The sequence below is a fragment of the Gobius niger genome (assembly GCF_951799975.1).
Source record: "Gobius niger genome assembly, chromosome: 1".
In the NCBI taxonomy this organism is placed as follows: Eukaryota; Metazoa; Chordata; class Actinopteri; order Gobiiformes; family Gobiidae; genus Gobius; species Gobius niger.
Window position 1 is genome coordinate 72,266,113 of NC_136852.1, and position 19,490 is coordinate 72,285,602.

General features: G+C 42.1%; 1 protein-coding gene across 4 annotated transcripts in view; it reads left to right on the forward strand.

The window, feature by feature from the left end:
* The window catches only part of LOC306959693 (ubiquitin-associated protein 2-like), a 33,992-nt gene extending 14,800 nt beyond the window's left edge, over positions 1-19,192 (forward strand). For 3 of the 4 annotated variants that reach the window (XM_079551867.1, XM_079551869.1, XM_079551868.1), the window contains 10 exons: positions 2,255-2,474; positions 2,554-2,645; positions 3,501-3,551; positions 3,624-3,705; positions 4,996-5,196; positions 8,908-9,078; positions 12,389-12,493; positions 14,526-14,599; positions 16,443-16,634; positions 19,064-19,192. In XM_079551867.1, coding sequence (XP_079407993.1) covers positions 2,255-2,474; positions 2,554-2,645; positions 3,501-3,551; positions 3,624-3,705; positions 4,996-5,196; positions 8,908-9,078; positions 12,389-12,493; positions 14,526-14,599; positions 16,443-16,634; positions 19,064-19,159 — 1,284 coding nt within the window. In that variant the 3' untranslated portion in view covers positions 19,160-19,192. The remainder of the gene's footprint in view (positions 1-2,254; positions 2,475-2,553; positions 2,646-3,500; positions 3,552-3,623; positions 3,706-4,995; positions 5,197-8,907; positions 9,079-12,388; positions 12,494-14,525; positions 14,600-16,442; positions 16,635-19,063) is intronic. The other variant, XM_079551870.1, reaches the window with a different exon arrangement.
* Positions 19,193-19,490: the final 298 nt, after the last annotated feature.

Consider the following 19,490-nt stretch of genomic DNA (forward strand, 5'->3'; position numbering starts at 1 on the left):
AGTGCCTTAACTGTACTTTTTTCGATACCTGTTTTTTTAATAGAGTTAAAATAATGTGGATAAAAAGTATTGTTCAGGAGAAAATCCTAAAACGTTACAGCAGAAAGAACACAGGCCGCAGCAGCGTCACCTGTAACTTCAGTTTTTGTGCAGAATTCCCACTAAAGCAGCGATAAAAAGAGAGAAAGGACATTATTCCCTCCTGAGCTGCAGAGACAGACCAGATTTACTTCAGATAAAGTTTCCTTAAACTCACTGAGCTGTTCAACAAAGTGAAAGCTCCACATGATCTGTTACACAGTGAGAGCGCTCACTCTGTCACTGATCGTTTACCAAAACTGTTCCAAAAATGGCTAATGCAGAGTGAGCGCTCACTTTATCCAGAATAATCTTTGATCCTAAAAGGCTCTGGTGCAGCTGGAGTTTAGTAACAACAGCAGTAACTTCAGGCTCTGGTAAATAACCCATGTGTTTCTTGTTGTCACTGCTTTTCTCTTTGTCCAAGAGTCTAGTTTCTTATTCAGTCCTGGTTTTGTCCTGGGTTGTCACCAGTTTAGTGGTTTAGTCCTGGTTTAGTCCTGGCTCAGACGCCGCTCTGTCATCTCTGATAATAACTAAAGTGTTAGTAAGTTATAGCTTTGCTTCGCTTTAAGAAAACATCTGCATTTGCGCTGAAGCTGCTCATGAGTTCAGGCTTTTTTTAGACTCACTGTGAATCATTTATTGACGTTTGGAGAGAAAAAGTACCGAAAATTAGCAAAGAAAAAAAAAACGTTTGACTGGTTGACTATTGTCTTTCATCGCCCTAGTTTTCTAACCTGGCTAACACCAGGCTGCTGTGTGCGCTCGAATTATTTCGAACTGCACAACAGCCTGGGGACCATGGCCAAATCTCCGGTGGATTTGGGAACCAATCACAGAGCGAGGAGGAACGGCAAGACGATGACGCACTATTCGATATATGGAAGCTTGTAGTTTATTTACGGATAATTAAAAAAAAAAGTTTATTTACGGATCCAACATGACAGCAGCAGACACGATGGTATTTTTTGATCAAGCTTTAGACCTTGTTCTAAATAATTTAGCTCAAAAGTTTACAGCGGGTACGTCATACGTCATCTCATACGATGATATGATTGGCTGGGGCTACGTGCAGACGCATGAGACTTTTTTTTTTTTTTTTCGTATCGCCCAATAAACGACTATGGACGCTCGTAAACCACACCTCTCCTACGAGAAAATGAATTGGTGGTCCCCAGACTAAATATCACTTGTGATTTTAGTCTGGTGTTAGCCAGGCTACTAGTTTTCATCAATAAAGAATATTGATCTTATTTAGTTAACTTATTTAGTTTAGTAGAATATTACCCTACTAAACTAAATAAGTTAAATCATAAAATTGTGGAGACTGTGCGGTTTTAATGACTGGTACTGATACGTCTGTGCCTAACGTACTGTCTATGGGTGGATTTATCAGTCTGGTCCCTGTATGAATACTGCTGTAGAGTTAAACACTGTTTTCAACATGAACACTAACTACAGATCAGTGTTTCAGCAGAGATGGTCCTCGGCGATACAAGGATCTCTGTAAAGCAGGGGTAGGCAACGTCAGGCCCGAGGGCCAAATCCGGCCCTTCAGCACAGAACCTCTGGCCCTCAAGATGATTTTGAGAAACATTATCACACAAATCAGAGTACTTTTAACATTATTAGAGTTAAATGGGAGAAAAAAAGATTGAAATACTGCCAAAACACTCATTAGGTCATATAATCTGTACAACACTGGCACTTGAAGGAAGCGCACTGGAAAAAGAATAATCGTTTTAAGGAAGAAATGATGAATCTCCTTGAATTAACAGATTAAATCTAAGGTTTGCGTAGATTTGGTCTGGTCTTAGATGAGATAAAACCTCTAGTAGTCGTTATTCTCTTAATTCAGATAATTTTGTGTCATTTCAAGTGAAAAACAATTGTCTGATTTCAAGCTTTATTCTTGTTCCATTGGCGCTATAGCATTTGTATCTTGGATTAGTTCAAACCGACTCAAATTCAACATAGAAGAACTTTTACTCAAGCAATTTTAAGTCATTTATCTCATTTTAAGATGGTCATTTTTCAAGTGTTGGGCTTTACTTTGGGCTAATACTCAGCGGCTTTGGCCCTCGGTCGATTTACAATAAAGAAAATCGTCCCTCAGCCAAGAAAACTTTCCTACCCCTGCTCTGAAGTAACCGTGTGCCCTCGTCTCTTGCAGATGAGCTGCGACGAGAGCAGCAGCAGCCTCCACACATTTCCCTCGTCTTCCAGCCAGGTCAGCAACCCCAGCTCGTCCGCTCCTCTGGCAGTGAGCAGCTCCAGCTCCAACGGCCTGCACCCGTCTGCAGCTCCAGGACTCATCCCCAACATGGCCCCGCTGAACGCCTCCCTGTCCGCTGCCGGCAGCCGCACCGCCCCCCTGCTCGCCGCCTCCTCCGGTACGCCCACGCTCGTCATCAGCAGCTTTACTTTCACACTTCAGCCATTCAAGAGCTTTGTGTTTTCTTTTCTCTGTAGGTAAAGCTCCTCCCAACTTGGCCCAGGGAGTTCCACCTCTTTTGGCCAACCAGTACATTATGGGCCCTGGAGGATTGCTGCCTGCTTACCCGGTAACTGGAAAATACCGAGTAAATTGTTACAAATGGCTGATCGCAAGGACTGGAATTAATTTGGCTTTACAATTTCCTTCTCAAACAATAAAATATCCTGTCTAGATCCAATTCTAAGATGTATATGGATTACCCAGTCTGATATTTATGTTTTGCAGCCTTTAACCTCTTAACTCCCGACTGAACCGAGAGCATTTTCTCCAGTTCAGCTTTACCCAAGTCCTGTAGGCCAGTGTAACGCCTCATTTGAAAGCTAAGACATGCAAAACTAAATTGATCTTTTTCCTCACATCAGATTTTTCAGTACTTTTTTTGTTGGGCAGTCTCATTTTTTGTGTCAATTTTTTTTCACTTTCGCATTTTTTTGTCAAATTCTTATCACTTTTTCGTCCATTTTTTTCCTCAAAAAAAGTGAAAAAAATTTGACGAAAAATTGTCAATTTTTTTTCACTTTTTTGTCTTTTTTTTTGTAATTTTTTTGTCACTTTTTGGTCCGTTTTTTCTCGATTTTTCGTCAAATTTTTCTCACTTTTTTGTCAAATTTTTGTCCATTTTTGTAATTTTTATTGTAATTTTTTTGTCACTTTTTCATCAATCTTTTCGTCTAATTTTTGTCAATTTTTGTCATTTTTTTTTGAATTTTTTTGTAAATTTTTTCTCACTTTTTTCACATTTCCATCCTGGTTTTCGTCTCAATTTTGTTGCTATTTTCACACCTTTTTTCCAGAAGCTTTTGGATTGGGGTCAAGCTGGAGAAAATGTGCTCGGTTAAGGGGTTAAGTTGTATTAGCAGTAGCAAAATACTGGAATGTTCAGCTTAATTTGGACATTGATCTAATTGTGTTTGTCCAACAGCAGATCTATGGATACGAGGACCTGCAGATGCTTCAGTCTCGTCTTCCCATGGTAATCTCTCCCTCTCTTTTCCTCTTAAACACTTTCTGACCTGGATGATTCACTGATCTCGTGTTTCTCCAGGACTACTATGGTGTAACGACATTCCCTGGTACAACAGCCGCCATGCCCGGAAGAGAGAGCTTGGCCAACAACCCTTACTCGGGTAAATCGAATCCTCCGTGTGATCCTGCCATTTCATACACAATGCAATATGATGTAGCTTTTATTAGTTTGCCGTCATCTATGTCACTTCCTGTCAGTGTCATTATAAACGTCCGAACAATTTGTCACTTTTTTCCCATCCTGAGATATGTTCTTACCTGAGCTTAGACGAGTTGATCCGTACCTGTCTGGTCTTTGTATCCGTGGAAGAGCTTGGTAGCTTCCAACTTTACCCCCGTTTGGAGCTATAGGAATATGCAGGGAGATTCCAAATGCTAACAACATCTTTGTGTGTGCCCTCAGTCACACAAAACAACCAAAGACCAGACAGGTACACATCAACTCGTCTAAGCTCAGGTAAGAACATATCTCATTATGGTAAAAACGGTGGCCTGTTCCTTTAAAAATTAAACATTTTTATCTGCCCAACATTTCTCCACTAAATTTGCTGATTCACTGAAATAAAATGATACTAAAGTCATATGCACTTTAAAGCCTCACCGCGGAGAATTTTACCCAATAAAAATTGCATAAGCACTTGTTATATGACAAATATTTTCATCATTGAAAAATACCTCATGTGTACAAACCCTGTCCCGTCTCCGTGGAGCTGTGGACTAAAGTCAGTGGAATCTGAGATTTAAATAGGTTTGGTCCTTGTCAGGGGTGCGGGCACCGTTCAACAACACCAGTCTGGTATAGAAAAAATACTACTGGTATTGAAAATATAAGAGTACAGAAAAGAAATATTGAATCTTTATATTAAAGTTTTGATGCTGTTGGTTATTGAAATGTATAAGAAATTAGAGAAAATGACAAGTTGAAAACACAAATATAAAAAAGGGGGGAAATTTAGAAAAATTGGGAAAAGGTTTGGGAAAAATCAGGGAACATATGAGGCAAAAGTGAGAGAAAAAAACACGTGGAAACTTTGGAAAAAATATGAAAAGTGTAAAAAAAATAATAATTGGAAAACAAGTGGAGAAGTTTGGGTAAGTTTGTGAAAAATGGGGGAAAGTTGGGGTATAAACACAACAATTGGTGGCAATTTAGGGAAAAAAAAACTTTGTTCATGTAGAAAAGGACAGAAAAACACCCTCAAAGTATCATTAAAGTACTGATATAAAAGAAATGTAGCCCGGCCCCAGTCCTCAAATCCATTCTTACCCACAGTGAAAATATAATTCCTGTGTTGAGTTATTGGGAGCATGTTTTGTATTGGTGGCAACAGAACAGTCCAAAATGTTACACGGTGTGCCTTTAAGTCCCTTTTTATGTTTTATTGTTACAGGTGAAGCAACCAAGTTTGGTCGAAACGACTCGTCTTCCCCCGCCCCCGCCACCAGCCTGTCATCAGGGGGGGTGCAGCCCCAGCCCCAGCAGCCCCAGCAGGCGGCCTCACAGAACCAAGGCCAGAACCAGGGCCAGAACCAACAAACACAGAACCAGGCCTTCCTCAACCCGCCTCTGCCCCCCGGCTACGGATACACCGGTACGACTTTATGCACCTCCAAACTACAAATACATGTTATCCCATCGTGCATGTCACCCAGAGGGACACATTACTTTGTACCTGCCAAATAGTACAGTGTAATGTATCAGGGACAGTGTAAAATAAAGTGTCCCAGCACCATCTGTGTGTAAGTAATGAGAGTACCACATGTTTTATCATGTTATTCCCACTGCTGCCTGCAGAGGGGGCTCAGGCCGAGCTCTTGCTGTAACTGTTTATACAAAGAAGCAACGTAAACGCGCATTTATGTGTAAAAAGTCACATTAATCTCACCTTTAATCCCAGACTCCAGCTCCTGCCTCACTCATGTGCTGTCCCTACACCCATATAATCCAAATAATCATCGTCCCTGTTCTCAAATGTCCTCCGCGTCCGACACTTGTCTCTTTTTCGTTTCATTTCTTCTTCTTTTGTGCTATGTAGTGATTTATCGGTTCACGTTACGCGGAGCTCCTCGTCTTATTTATGTCGGGAAAAGCCAGAATGAAGTGGAGAAAGACACAGCAGGTCAATGAGCTGCGGAGCCTCACGTTTCAGCTACTTTCGGTTTTGTTTCTCTGGTATTTTTCAGTAGAGCCGCAAACAGAGGAGGCGTCAGACTCACATATCGGATATTTCACTGTAGAACCAGGGTATTTGAGGTTTAAACAACTGTAGAACCAGGGTATTTGAGGTTTAAACAACTGTAGAACCAGGGTGTTTGAGGTTTAAACAACTGTAGAACCAGGGTGTTTGAGGTTTAAACAACTGTAGAACCAGGGTGTTTGAGGTTTAAACAACTGTAGAACCAGGGTGTTTGAGGTTTAAACAACTGTAGAACCAGGGTGTTTGAGGTTTAAACAACTGTAGAACCAGGGTGTTTGAGGTTTAAACAACTGTAGAACCAGGGTGTTTGAGGTTTAAACAACTGTAGAACCAGGGTGTTTGAGGTTTAAACAACTGTAGAATCAGGGTGTTTGAGGTTTAAACAACTGTAGAACCAGGGTGTTTGAGGTTTAAACAACTGTAGAACCAGGGTATTTGAGGTTTAAACAACTGTAGAACCAGGGTATTTGAGGTTTAAACAACTGTCGAACCAGGGTGTTTGAGGTTTAAACAACTGTAGAACCAGGGTATTTGAGGTTTAAACAACTGTAGAACCAGGTTATTTGAGATTTAAACAACTGTAGAACCAGGGTGTTTGAGGTTTAAACAACTGTAGAAGTCAGGCCTATTGAAGGAAACATCTCACCGAGACACAGACAATCTCAGCTGCTTATGCTCACACAGGAGAGGCCTGTCCCGTCCTCGTTTCTCTTCTCAAAGTTCTTTTTCTTAGTCGCCTAAAGACCAGTAGGGGGCAGCCCAACGTATTTCCCATTTAAATATTAAAGCAGCACTAAGTAACGTGTTTACCTTGATAAATCCTCTCCGTAGTCCCTGTGGGGGTAATACAAGTGTTTATGGGATGATTGGAGGGTCTTTCATCTCCCCCTGGTGTCTCTGGCCAGAAAACCATGTTTGCAACTTGTCTGCCCCCGGACCGGAGAAAGCAATACACACTAATGTAATCACGAAGAAGAAGCTAACAGGCTAACGGGCAAAGCTAACTGCGGGCTAGCGTCACTTTAAACAGTATTTATAGCCAAGTTTGAGTGAAAAAAAATATTTCCGTTTTATAATTGGATGCACAGTAACCCTCTCTCCCTTCACCTTTCCTGTCAGTGTAGTATTTACTCTCCAAGACAATTAATACGTAAAAAAAAAATCGTCATTTGCTACGACACCTGCAGTTGCGCTTATCGCCTCTAGGGGGAAGAGTTACTTAGTACTGCTTTAAAATGGGAAATTAACCAAGTGCATTCTCTCCAGTTCAGCATTACCCAAATCAATAAGTTTGACTGGAGAGCTATAGGTCAGTGCAACGTCTCATTTGAAAGCTAAGACCAACAAAACGGATCTTTCATTACCGCGTTGCCACTTTTTCATCACTTCTCTTTTGGGGCTTTTTTGTTGCTTTTTTGCCACATTTTCCCATTGCTTTTTGTGTCACTTTTTTATCACTTTTGTCGCTCTTTGGTCACTTTGTTTTTTTTGTCACATTTTTGCCCGTTTTTCCGTCGCTTTGTGTTTTTTGCTGCGTTTTCGTCTCGTTTTTTTGTCGTGTTTTAGGTTTGGGTGATCGCAAACTGGAGAAAATGTGCTCAGTTCAGGGTTTTAAACCAAATATATGGAAATCCGACTATTAGATTAGGTGTATTTTAACCTCTTAACCCCCGCCTGAACTGAGTACATTTTCTCCTTTTGACTTTAACCAAATCCAAACACGAAAATGTGTCAAAATAGCGAGGAAAACGAGGATGAAAAAGTCACAAACAACCAACAAAAAAAGTGACAAAAAAGCAATGAAACAAAAGTGACAACTGTTAAGATCAGTTTTGTAGGTCGTAGCTTTCAAATGGGCCATTACTCTGGCCTGTAGGCTTTAACCTTTTAGATTCGGGTAAAGCTGAACTGGAGAAAATGCCCTTGGTTAAGTACTGAGGGCATTTTCTCCAGTTGTGCATTACAGAGTAACCTCTCATTTGAAAGCTAGGACCTACAAAAGACCTATAACGAAGCTTTGTCCTCGTTTTCGTCCTTTTTGGATGTGTTTTCCTCACGTTTTTCTCTTGCTTTTTTTTGACATGTTTTGGTCACATTTTTGTGGCTTGATTACAGTTACATTACACACACACACACACACAAATGAAAAGCGACCTGAACGCAACAGAAACCGTGACAAAAACATGATAAAATGCAAAAAACAAAACGACTAAAACGTGATTTCAAAAACAAGAAAGAAGCTTCGATGAGTTTTGTAAGTCTAGGCTTTCAAATGAGGTGTTAGTCGAGAAGCTTTTAGATTTGGGTAAAACTGGAGACAATGTGCTTGGTTAAGGCGGGGGGGTAAGGGGTTAATTGTTAAGGAAAAAATTTATATTTACAGATATCAATTTGAAACTTTTGCTGTCGATCACTGGCATAAATGTGAGGAAAAAAATGCATTGCAAGTTTTCTGTCATTTTATCTTTTCATATAAGAACAAGGTGTTTTATGCCTAAAAATGCCCCAAATTTCCCATCTTTTCGGCGACGAAATCTGAATAATGGATAGACGTTTTCAGAGGGGATTTTGGATTTCTTGTTTTTAAAATAAGCTGTTTTTTAGTGGAAAATTTTGTAAAAATGTAATTTTCGCCTTATTTTTTGACATTCAAAACTCAATAAATGGGGCTAGGGATTAGATAATAAAAAATCCCTCTGAAAAAATCTTCCAAATATTGATCAGTCCAAGGCTGGAAAATGTGAAGTCTTTAGGTCCGACTGATGTGGACATAGTGTCGCCACAATGACAGAAAAATGTGTTTTGAGAAAAAGGCCCTTGAAATTGCATTCTCCCATATAAGTCTATGGGGGAACATTGAATCAGCGCAATATTTAAACATGTTATTGTGAAGATTAGGCATATTTTCTGTTTCCGGGTGAAAGCTTGTATGTTCAGAGACCAATGTGGCCCAAAACCTGAAAACTGAAAAAATTGAGTTTTGCCTGTAGTGTCTCCCCTTTAGTGTCTTTTGTGCCTAACCCATTACTCTTACTGTGTAGCTCCTGCAGTGGCGGACATGTTTGTTTTTTGAGTTTACATCTGTTTCTGCTCCCCTTGTGGCAGGTCTGCCGTACTACGCCGGCATGCCCGGGGTCCCCTCTGCGTTCCAGTATGGCCCCACAGTCTTTGTGCCTCCGGCCTCAGCCAAACAGCCTGCCATGGGCCTGGCCAACCCCTCCAACCAGTACCACACCCAGCACCAGGCCAGCTACGGGCAGCACGCGTACGGCGCCGGTAAGACCCCCGCACTGACCACGGCACATGTGTTTATATCAGGACATGAGCTTGTTACTCGTGTGGAACGTGGGGTTCACAGTTTCAACGCTAAACTAATATGGCCGTTAGCAGCTGGTCTGGTCTTGCTTTGAAGTGACGTTCCTTAAAACTGGCCGTGTCTGAAATCACTCTTTAGTTCAGATCAATCAGTGGTAATGCCCAATATCAGATTCCTCACAGCTGCACCGAACATTAAGGCAATAAAACAGAGCAGTGAATAAGACGACGTAAAGTTCAGGCGAGTGTCCGGGTGAACATAAAGTCCAATAAGCATCGGCAGCAGGCGGCGACTCAAAAACCCAGGGGGAGAAACGAGAAACCTCCGGGAGAACCACAGGAGGAGAGATCCACTCCCATGGACGGACAGGCTATTCACCTTATTCCGCCCCGCCCACTTTTGCCACTTTTTGCGTTGTCTCGGCACCTCGTTTTCCCAGACACTTCCGGTCGAGCGCGAAGCCCGTTCATTTTAACGGAGAACGAGGGAAAATATTCTCCGCTCAAATCTGATGTTTAGTCGATCGATTTGTGTAAAATGTCCGATGTTCATTTGCACCGACATGTCGACACTGCAGCGTTTCTCTGCGCGGCCTGAAAACGGCTTTGTTTTCCTGTAGTGACTGATTTTATGTGGACTCCTCCAGTCCCATGTTAACACATAGGAGAAAAGGGGCGGGCACAGTTAATGGCGGCGCCCACGCGAGGCTCCGGAATAAGGGGAACAGACCCAGGGCTGATGGGAGTCCCTCAGTAGATGGGCCAAGACTGCAGAACGTCCAATCCCTGTAGGCGGGGTTCCTCTGTTCAATCTAGAATGTGAATGTGAGTAGTCTGCAGTAAGAAGAAGAGGATAGCGCTCAGTGGACCGTCCTTCCCACAGCAGTGTTCCTCCTGAGGCAGCTTTACTTCAGGCTGTGGGTCAGAGCTTTACCAAACTGACCTGATCATGAGCTCATTCTCAGAGGGACGTTTTGAGCCTAGTCTTAAATGTAGGGACTGTGTCTGCTTCTTTAACGTGGGCTGGGAGTTTCTTCCATAAAACCAGAGCTCGGAGCTAAAGGCTCAGCTTCCTACAGTGATTTTGGAGACTCGAGGTAGGATGTTTTGTATCATGCAGTAATGAAACAGCTGATGAAGAAGCCAACGGTTAACGGGCTGATAGTTGTACCTTTTTAACCTCTTATCCCCCACCTAAGCTTCTGGAGCAAAGGGTCAAAATAGTGACGAAAGTTGGAACGATAATGCAAACAAAAAAGTCACAACACGACAAAAAAGGGCTAAAAACACTTCCAAAATGTGGTGACAACACGACAACGAAAAAGTTATCAATTGTGAGGGTCTTAGCTTTCAAATGAGGCGTTAGTCTGGCCTATTGGCTGTTAACTCTCCAGCCGAGAAGCTTTTAGATTTGGGTTGAATGCGCTCGGTCAGAGGTTAAACTCTGTGGAGCAGTTCTGTGTAGCCGCTTTGCTCTGGTTTAGAATGACTGTAAATCTGTTCCAATACAAAAACATTTGCCAACTTCTGATTAGAAAATGTTCATAAAGTCAGAGTTGCCAGATCCTACGGCTAAAGGCGGCTCCTCACACGTTCGGTCTCCTCGTTTCCTCTTGATCCTCGCGTTTCCTCTGTTTAGAAACTCCTCTTTACAGCAGATCCAACACAAGCACAAGGTTCCGCACAGGGTCAGATTTACACGTCTGGACCAGACTTTAGTAAACGGATAAAACAGTCTGGATTATTGCAGCTGTTTGACATTTTTGTTTTCATCTCCGCACGCAAGAAACGAGGTGAGCTGACGGCAGCGCAGATACAGGAAACACACAATTTACTACAAAACTTACACCAGTATTACCTTCAAACTTTATTCTTTATCAGACAGGTGTTCAGCAACAAAACAAAAACGTGACAAAAGCACCAAAAATATGACTATAGAAGTGACGACGATGTGAGGAAAAAGCTTTAGGTCTTAGCTTTCAAATGAGGCCTGTAGAGAGGATGTGCTCGGTTAAGATGGAGGATCTTTTAAACCGTTTAAAGTTTAAACCATAGACTTATATAAAGGCTAGATGTCATAAGGCAGAGTCACTTCCGGCATAACGGGCGGCCGTCTTGCCACAGGGAAGCAAATCCTCTGATCTCGCTCAAATCTTCACGGATTTACAAACGGTTTGGTTTCTTACAAACGTTATAAATGTGGCTATAGTTCTGAATGCTGGAACCAGTGTTAATTTTGACATATTTTAGTTTTAGTCTTAGTCTTTTGACTAAAATGTAATTTAATTTTAATCGAGATTTAGTCAAAAAAAACTTTTCAATTTTTGTCTAGTTTTAGTCGACTAAAATTGCATGTCAATTTAGTCGACTAAATTTAAGACTAATTTAGTGGACTTTGCATTTTTAATATTAATTATAATCATATTTAATGTTGTTGCTCTGCTTCATGGAGCTGCTCCACATGAACAAAGCTCAGAGCTGATCCTTTGGCAGAGAATTTACATGATCTGAGGCTCTTTCAGACGGTCAATAGAAGTTTGGATGATTTTAGTCTCTCCTTTTCATTTTTATCTAGTCTTATTTTAATCGACTAAAATATCTGGACATTTTAGTCACAGTTTTAGTCTCACGAAAAACGTTTAATTTAGTTTTAGTCCAATTTTAATCGTCAAAAATAACACTTTGACTAAAATTAAGACTAAATATTATACTCGACGAAATTAACACTGGCTGGAACATGTTGAAATAAAGATTTTCTTTAAAACAAACCAAACCGTTTGAAAATCGGTAGAAAATTGAGCAAGTTATGGTTATTTAAAAGTACCTGCCCATAAAACACAATGTGAGCGAGCTCCCTGTGGCAAGATGGCCGCCGTGAGACATCTACCCTTTATTATATCTATGGTTTAAACCCCTCGGTGCATCTTCCAAACAGTACCTTTAACAGTGATTTCAGACTGATATTTGTGACCCCGGTTGAGGTTTGGGAGGGGGGAGATGGGGGGGGGGGGGGGGGGTATGACCTTTGCACACGTGTTGCATGTGGATTTGGGCTTGTGCGTGTGCGTGTTTTCGGGCTTGTGCTGCTTCTCAGGCTCCGATCCCCCGCTGCTGTTGGGTCACGATCATTGTGTAGAGCCGTCCTGCCATCATGTTAGTCAGGTGACCTTACTGCCTCTTCCTCTCCTCCTCCTCCTCCTCCTCCTCCACCCCTTCTTCTCTGCTGGCTCTGCCCGTCTCACCCCCCCTCCTCGCCCCTGCCTTCCTTCAGCCTTTGACGACCTGTCCCAAGCCCACGGTGGGGAGTACAGTAAGGGAGGGTACGGAGGCTCGGCCCAGGCTCAGGCCAAGTCAGCAGGCGGAGGCCCGGGCAAAGGTACACACACACCCTACACACCCGCACCCTGGCTAGGGCTGGGCACCGTGAAGCCAGGCTGGCACCGGGTAAACCGTGAAACCAGGCTGGCACCGGGTAAACCAGGCTGGCACCGGGTAAACATTCAAACCAGGCTGGCAGCGGGTAAACCAGGCTGTCACCGGGTAAACCAGGCTGGCACTGGGTAAACCAGGCTGGCACCGGAGTAAAGGGTTCGGCTCCACTGGTATCGAGCAAATAAAAGTAGAGCAGGTACTGAAAAACATATGAAATCTTTATATTTAAGTTTTGATGCTGTTGGCATCAGGGCAAAAAAAAATAAAGACAAGGTGAAAAGCAAATGGGGGGGGGAAATTGAGAAGAAAGTTGAAAAAATTGAGGTAAATTTGGGGGGAAATGTAAAATTTCTGGCGGGGAAAATTAAGGAAATAATTTGGAAAGTCAAAATGAAAGAAGTGGGACAAATATGAAATGAGGAAAAAAAATTGAGGAAAAAAGTAGAAACATTTTGGGGGGGAAAAAATAAAAAAATTCGAAGGGGGGAAATGAGAGTTTGGGCCAAAATTGGGAGAAAAAAATTCAAAATTCTGGGACAACAAAAAAATGGAAAGAACTTGGAAAATTTGGGGCAAAATTGAGGAAAAAAATTGTGGAGCAAATATGGAAAAAATTAGGGGGAAAATTGTGGTAAATTCGGGGGGGAAAGAAAAATGGGGGGAAGTATGTGGGGGGGGACTGACAATTTGGGCCAAGATTGGGAGAATTTTTTTCTGGGGCAAAATTGAGAAGAAAAAAAAAATATCTGTAAAGATTTAGGGAAAAAAAAGTCCAAAAGTTTGTGAGGGAAAAAGTGAGAATTTGGGCCAAAATGGGGAGAAAAAAATAAAAACCCCAAATTAAAATGCTGGGACTATTTTGGGAAAAACACTTAAAAAAAAAAAAAATGGTGGGAAAATATGAAAAAAGAATTTGGGCCAAAATTGGGAGAAAAATGATTCTTAATTTTGGGACAATTGAGGAAAAATGGTGGGAAATTGAGGAAAAAACTTGAAAAAAAACCTGAAACAAATATGGAAAAAATGAGGAAAAGAGAACAAAAAAAACAAACAAACAAAATTATGTATATATATATGTATATTTTATTTTTAAGACAATTGGGGAAAAAAACACGGAAAAAAATGTAGGAGGAAAAATATGGAAACTTCTGGGGGAAAATCTGTTCCTGTCCTTTTATCGTGAAAGGAAGTTTCTTGGTTGTTTCACCTCAATCGAATGATACAAAACCAAAAGAAATGAAATGGAAAGAAAATGAATAAATGAACATTATTATTCTGTTTTATGGTTCCATTAGACAAACATTTGAGTATAGGTATTGTTTATCAGTATGGACATAAATGTAACGGTGCCCAGCCCTACACCTCGCACACCCCCCCCCAACGACACTCTCCCCGAGTCACCATGCGCTCCCGATTTTCAGATGAGCCCCCGGTCCACACTGTCCCGGACGGCGGTGTGTATCTGCATGCGTGTGGTTGGGGACGTGACCGATATTAGCTCTGCATCCCCTCACTTTAATGTGCTTCTACTGGCTGCACATGTTACTAACTGGAAATGTTCCCTTTTGTGCTCGAATATACAGTGGCTTCAGGAAGTGCTCATGCTCCTATACTTAAGCCTTTTGTTATGTAGAAGGTGGTACCACACGGGACCACAGCAGTGGATACAGCACGATGAGAGCAATGGAATGCAGTCTGTCACAGCTCTTAACCTCTTAACCCCCAAACATGCTCCTGCTCAGGTGGGGGTTAAGAGGTTAAATGTTTTTTGTTGTAGAATCTTATCGATAGTTAATGAATGTACAGTTTTAGGATGACGTTATAAACTAGAGTTAACTCAAAGTTGTATGAAAACTTTCTGAACCCGTGTATGTTGACTCTACTTTCAAAGCGCTCGAGTTGGGCAGTTTTTAATGATGTTTTGTTGTTGTTGTGGCCTGTCCTGGTCTGTCCTGGTCTCTCCCGGTCTCTCCCAGCTCCAGGCCTGTCCGCCTCAGGGTCCAGTGGTGGAGTGCCCGACATGGGAGGATCCATCTATGGCAAGACGCAGGTAAGAGACTTTGCATTTATAATATTCATTATAGCGACTTCATGTTTCTGCTCCACATGAACAAAGCTCAGAGCTGATCCTTTAACAGAGGATTTACATCATCTGAGGCTCTTTCAGACGCTCAATAGAAGTTTGGATGATTTTAGTTTCTCCCTTTCATTTTTATTTAGTCTTATTTTAGTCGACTAAAATATCTGGACATTTTAGTCATAGTTTGAGTCTCATGAGAAACTTTTAATTTAGTTTTAGTCTAATTTTAGGCGTCAAAAATATCACTTTGACTAAAATTGAGACTAAATATTTTAGTCGACGAAATTAATACTGTCCACAATATGCGATATTTACAATATTCCCACCAGCACCACAGACCTGTGAGTAGCATAGAAAGCCTACACACAATACTCTGCTCAGTGATGTAAACGTTCGTCCCATGTAAGACGCAGCAGAGGTCAATGCAGTCTGTCATTTAAAGGTCACAAATCAAATTCTTCATTTCATCAATAATAACTGCATAGTTCCTCACCGCAAGACTTCATTTGGTCAGTCTGCCTTTACATATAAAAGTGCAAAGTTATGGAACTCATTACCCACTGAACTTGAAACCATGACTGAGTTTAAAATGTTCACCTCTCGAGTTAAGTCTTGGCTGAAATCGAAACAGAATTGCACCCATTTGTAAATTTGTAAATAGAGTTTGTTGATGATTTATTGAATGATTTATATAGTGTGTATAGTGTGTATAGTTTTTTAGATAAAATTGAAATTTTTAATTTTGTGTAGAAAGGCCCAACCAGGGACTGGAGTTGAAAATTAGCACTAGCTATAAACTCTTTTTGCATCGCATCAGTAACGAGCTTGTTTTGTACTATGTCGACTTGCAATGTCCCTGTGAAATAAATCAATCAATAAATAAAATTAATAAATACATTTAGTCCCTTTGGAGCTATAGTTTCCAGGGTTTGCCCTCTCTTTTAAGTAATAATGTGTTTGTCTCCCCCACGGGGGAAGCTTCCCTTGTTCGATTCCCACATATCTCAAGGAGCTGACTTTGTTTCAGAGTGAAACGTTCAGGCTCCTTGTGTCGTCATTACAAATGTTGGATCAATGTTCAGCAATCCTGGTTTTCAAAGCTCTGGTCTCTTAAATACGTACAAGCCACATGTACCATTTACAATAGGAGAGAATCTCAGCAAAATACGGTTACAAGAAGAGTTACACGATGTCGATTTTCCAAGCGGGTGAATAGGGGAACTATATTGTAAGGCGTAATATTGCCTTGAAGGGACTATAGGGAGTTTAAAAATTTAAAAATTAAGTATTTTCCTCCCCCTACATGTTCCTCCATGTCCTAATGTGTAGAATGAGCTCAGACCGGTTCACCACAACTGCCTCTAAAATCCTGCACTGTCACTCAGATAGAAGTTAAATCGGGTCTGAAGTGCCGTCATGAGCTTAATATAGAGACTACAGTTACACATGTGACCTGAGGTGGCAGTAGTGAGTATAAAATGACCAAGTTGTATCTAGTCTCTTTAAGTACAGGTGAAGCATTGTTTGGGTTTATTTCTTTATATCTTTATTACTTTTAGTTAACGTCTGGCTATGAAGCTGCAGTTTGGTGATGAATAAGTTCTGTTTTTTCTCTTACGTAACCGCCGGCAGGAAGTTGCAACAGACGTTTTACTGCTGATGAGCAAATGTACAAAGTACACGGGGTTACTCAAACTTGCGTTTTGTTAAAAAAAAGCTGAGAAAGTACAAAAGAGCTGTAAAAGTACACGCCTGTGCATCATCCATGTGTTTGCTGTCGGTCTGTTGTCTGACCCCTGTTGTCTCTGTGCAGTCTTTTGATAAGCAGGGCTTCCACACTGGCACACCCCCTCCCTTCAGCCTGCCCTCGGCGCTCGGTGGGACGGGACCCCTGAACCCGGGAGGAGCTCCTGGATACGCCCCTGCTCCGTTCCTGCACATCCTGCCCCCACATCAGCAGCCCCACTCCCAGCTGCTGCACCACCACCTGGCACAGGACGGACAGGTGTGGTTCCCCCCCCCCCTCTGACCCAGGATCAGACAGGCTCTGGTGTTTAGGAAAAGAAATCACCTTTTTTCAATCTGATCTAACACTGATACATGGGCTCGATTTAGGTACTAATATTTAGCTCTAGTCTTAAAGAGGGGTCACATAGCACCAGTCTATATCACACTACAATCATGATCAAACCTTCTGTTGGTCTGTAAATGCAGTAAATTAGAATAACTGCCTTGTATAAAATTGCTCTCTCAAAATGGCTGTAGGAATGTCTTGAAATAGGCCTCTGTCTCTTTAAGAACCTCTGACTCTTTCCGACACCTTTCCTAGGAGGACTCAGGCAAACCTATCCCTAAAATGGCCGCCATCAGAGTTTGTACAGATTACTCAAAAATACGTGAATGTGCCAAGGCAACACTTCAGGCATGTTTTTAATGAGGGAATGACATAATAACATGATGTAAAGCTTGAAAAAGTCCATTTTGCATAACACCCCCCCTTTAAAAGCCTTTAGTCTGAAGCCTCGGATTGAAAACTCATGAAAAGCAAACGTGTTTTACATTTATTGATATTCGCCAATGATGTTGCTAACCCTTAACCTCTTCCACCGCCTTAACCAAGTGATTCTCCATCTCATCTTTACCCAAATCTAAAAGCTTGCAGTCTATAGGCCAGTGTAATGCCTCATTGTCACTTTTTTGAAATGTCTTTCATTGTGTTTTTTGTTTTTCACTTTGTTGCCACATTTTTGTAAAAAAAAATTGCCACTTTTTTGTCACATTTTGTCATATTTTTGTTTCATTTCTGTTAAATTTTTGACACATTTTCTTACACTTTTTTTTGTCAATTTTTTATTACATTTTTAATACATTTTTGTTTAATTTCTGTCAAATTTAGTTTCATTTTTTGTCACTTTTTTGTTTAATTTTGTCGCTATTATGTCGCTCGTTGTTTCAAGAAGCTTTTAGATTTGGGTAAAGCCAAACTGGAGAATGTGCTCAGTTCAGGTGGGGGTTAAGAGGTTAAACTCTGGTCCCACGTCGGTACCACCTCGCCTTTTTACTGTGTTTCTTTCATAGCAGTTCTAGCCTCTCCCTCTGTGGTCCCAGGGTCTTTTATATCAGTTCTAACCTCTCCCTCTGTGGTCCCAGGGTCTTTTATATCAGTTCTAGCCTCTCTCTCTGTGGTCCCAGGGTCTTTTATCAGTTCTAGCCTCTCCCTCTGTGGTCCCAGGGTCTTTTATATCAGTTCTAGCCTCTCCCTCTGTGGTCCCAGGGTCTTTTATATCAGTTCTAGCCTCTCCCTCTGTGGTCCCAGGGTCTTTTATTTCAGTTCTAACCTCTCTCTCTGTGGTCCCAGGGTCTTTTATATCAGTTCTAGCCTCTCCCTCTGTGGTCCCAGGGTCTTTTATATCAGTTCTAGCCTCTCCCTCTGTGGTCCCAGGGTCTTTTATATCAGTTCTAGCCTCTCCCTCTGTGGTCCCAGGGTCTTTTATATCAGTTCTAGCCTCTCCCTCTGTGGTCCCAGGGTCTTTTATATCAGTTCTAACCTCTCTCTCTGTGGTCCCAGGGTCTTTTATATCAGTTCTAGCCTCTCCCTCTGTGGTCCCAGGGTCTTTTATATCAGTTCTAGCCTCTCCCTCTGTGGTCCCAGGGTCTTTTATATCAGTTCTAGCCTCTCCCTCTGTGGTCCCAGGGTCTTTTATATCAGTTCTAGCCTCTCCCTCTGTGGTCCCAGGGTCTTTTATATCAGTTCTAGCCTCTCCCTCTGTGGTCCCAGGGTCTTTTATATCAGTTCTAACATCTCCCTCTGTGGTCCCAGGGCGGTCCCACCTCACCCTTTACTGTCTCTAAATCATGTTTCTTTTATATCAGTTCTAGCCTCTCCCTCTGTGGTCCCAGGGTCTTTTATATCAGTTCTAACCTCTCTCTCTGTGGTCCCTGGGTCTTTTATATCAGTTTTAGCCTCTCCCTCTGTGGTCCCAGGGTCTTTTATATCAGTTCTAACCTCTCTCTCTGTGGTCCCTGGGTCTTTTATATCAGTTTTAGCCTCTCCCTCTGTGGTCCCAGGGTCTTTTATATCAGTTCTAGCCTCTCCCTCTGTGGTCCCAGGGCGGTCCCACCTCACCCTTTACTGTCTCTATATCATGTTTCTTTTATATTAGTTCTAGCCTCTCTCTCTGTGGTCCCAGGTTCTTTTATATCAGTTCTAGCCTCTCCCTCTGTGGTCCCAGGGTCTTTTATATCAGTTCTAGCCTCTCCCTCTGTGGTCCCAGGGCGGTCCCACCTCACCTTTTACTGTCTCTATATCATGTTTCTCTTGTATCAGTTCTAACCTCTCCCTGTGTGGTCCCAGGGCGGTCCCACCTCACCCTTTACTGTCTCTATATCATGTTTCTCTTGTATCAGTTCTAACCTCTCCCTGTGTGGTCCCAGGGCGGTCCCGGTCAGCGCAGTCAGTCCGGCGGGATGCAGCAGAAGTCCCAGGGCAGCAAGTCCAGCTACGCTAACTCCCCCTACTGGACCAACTGAGCCACCGCGGCCCCCCCCGCCCCCCCCGCCCGCCCGCCGTGTAAACTACAGAGCAGCCCCACAAACCCACCCCCAGGTCCTCATAAGTCTTTCGGGTCCTCACTTTGCCCCCTTTTTTGAAATTGGTTGTACATGTAAGATATTTATGTATTTATATATATATACTGTATATGTAATAGTAGAATATTAAATGTGGTTGCGACATTTTATTTTTGAAGGACTTTTGTTTACTTTTTCAAAAAAACTGCAGGAAAAGTTGTTACAGTACGGCAGACGGCGGCGCTCGCGTGTGTAGAGAAATTAGCCCAAACGTCCGGGAGGAAAAGGGAAG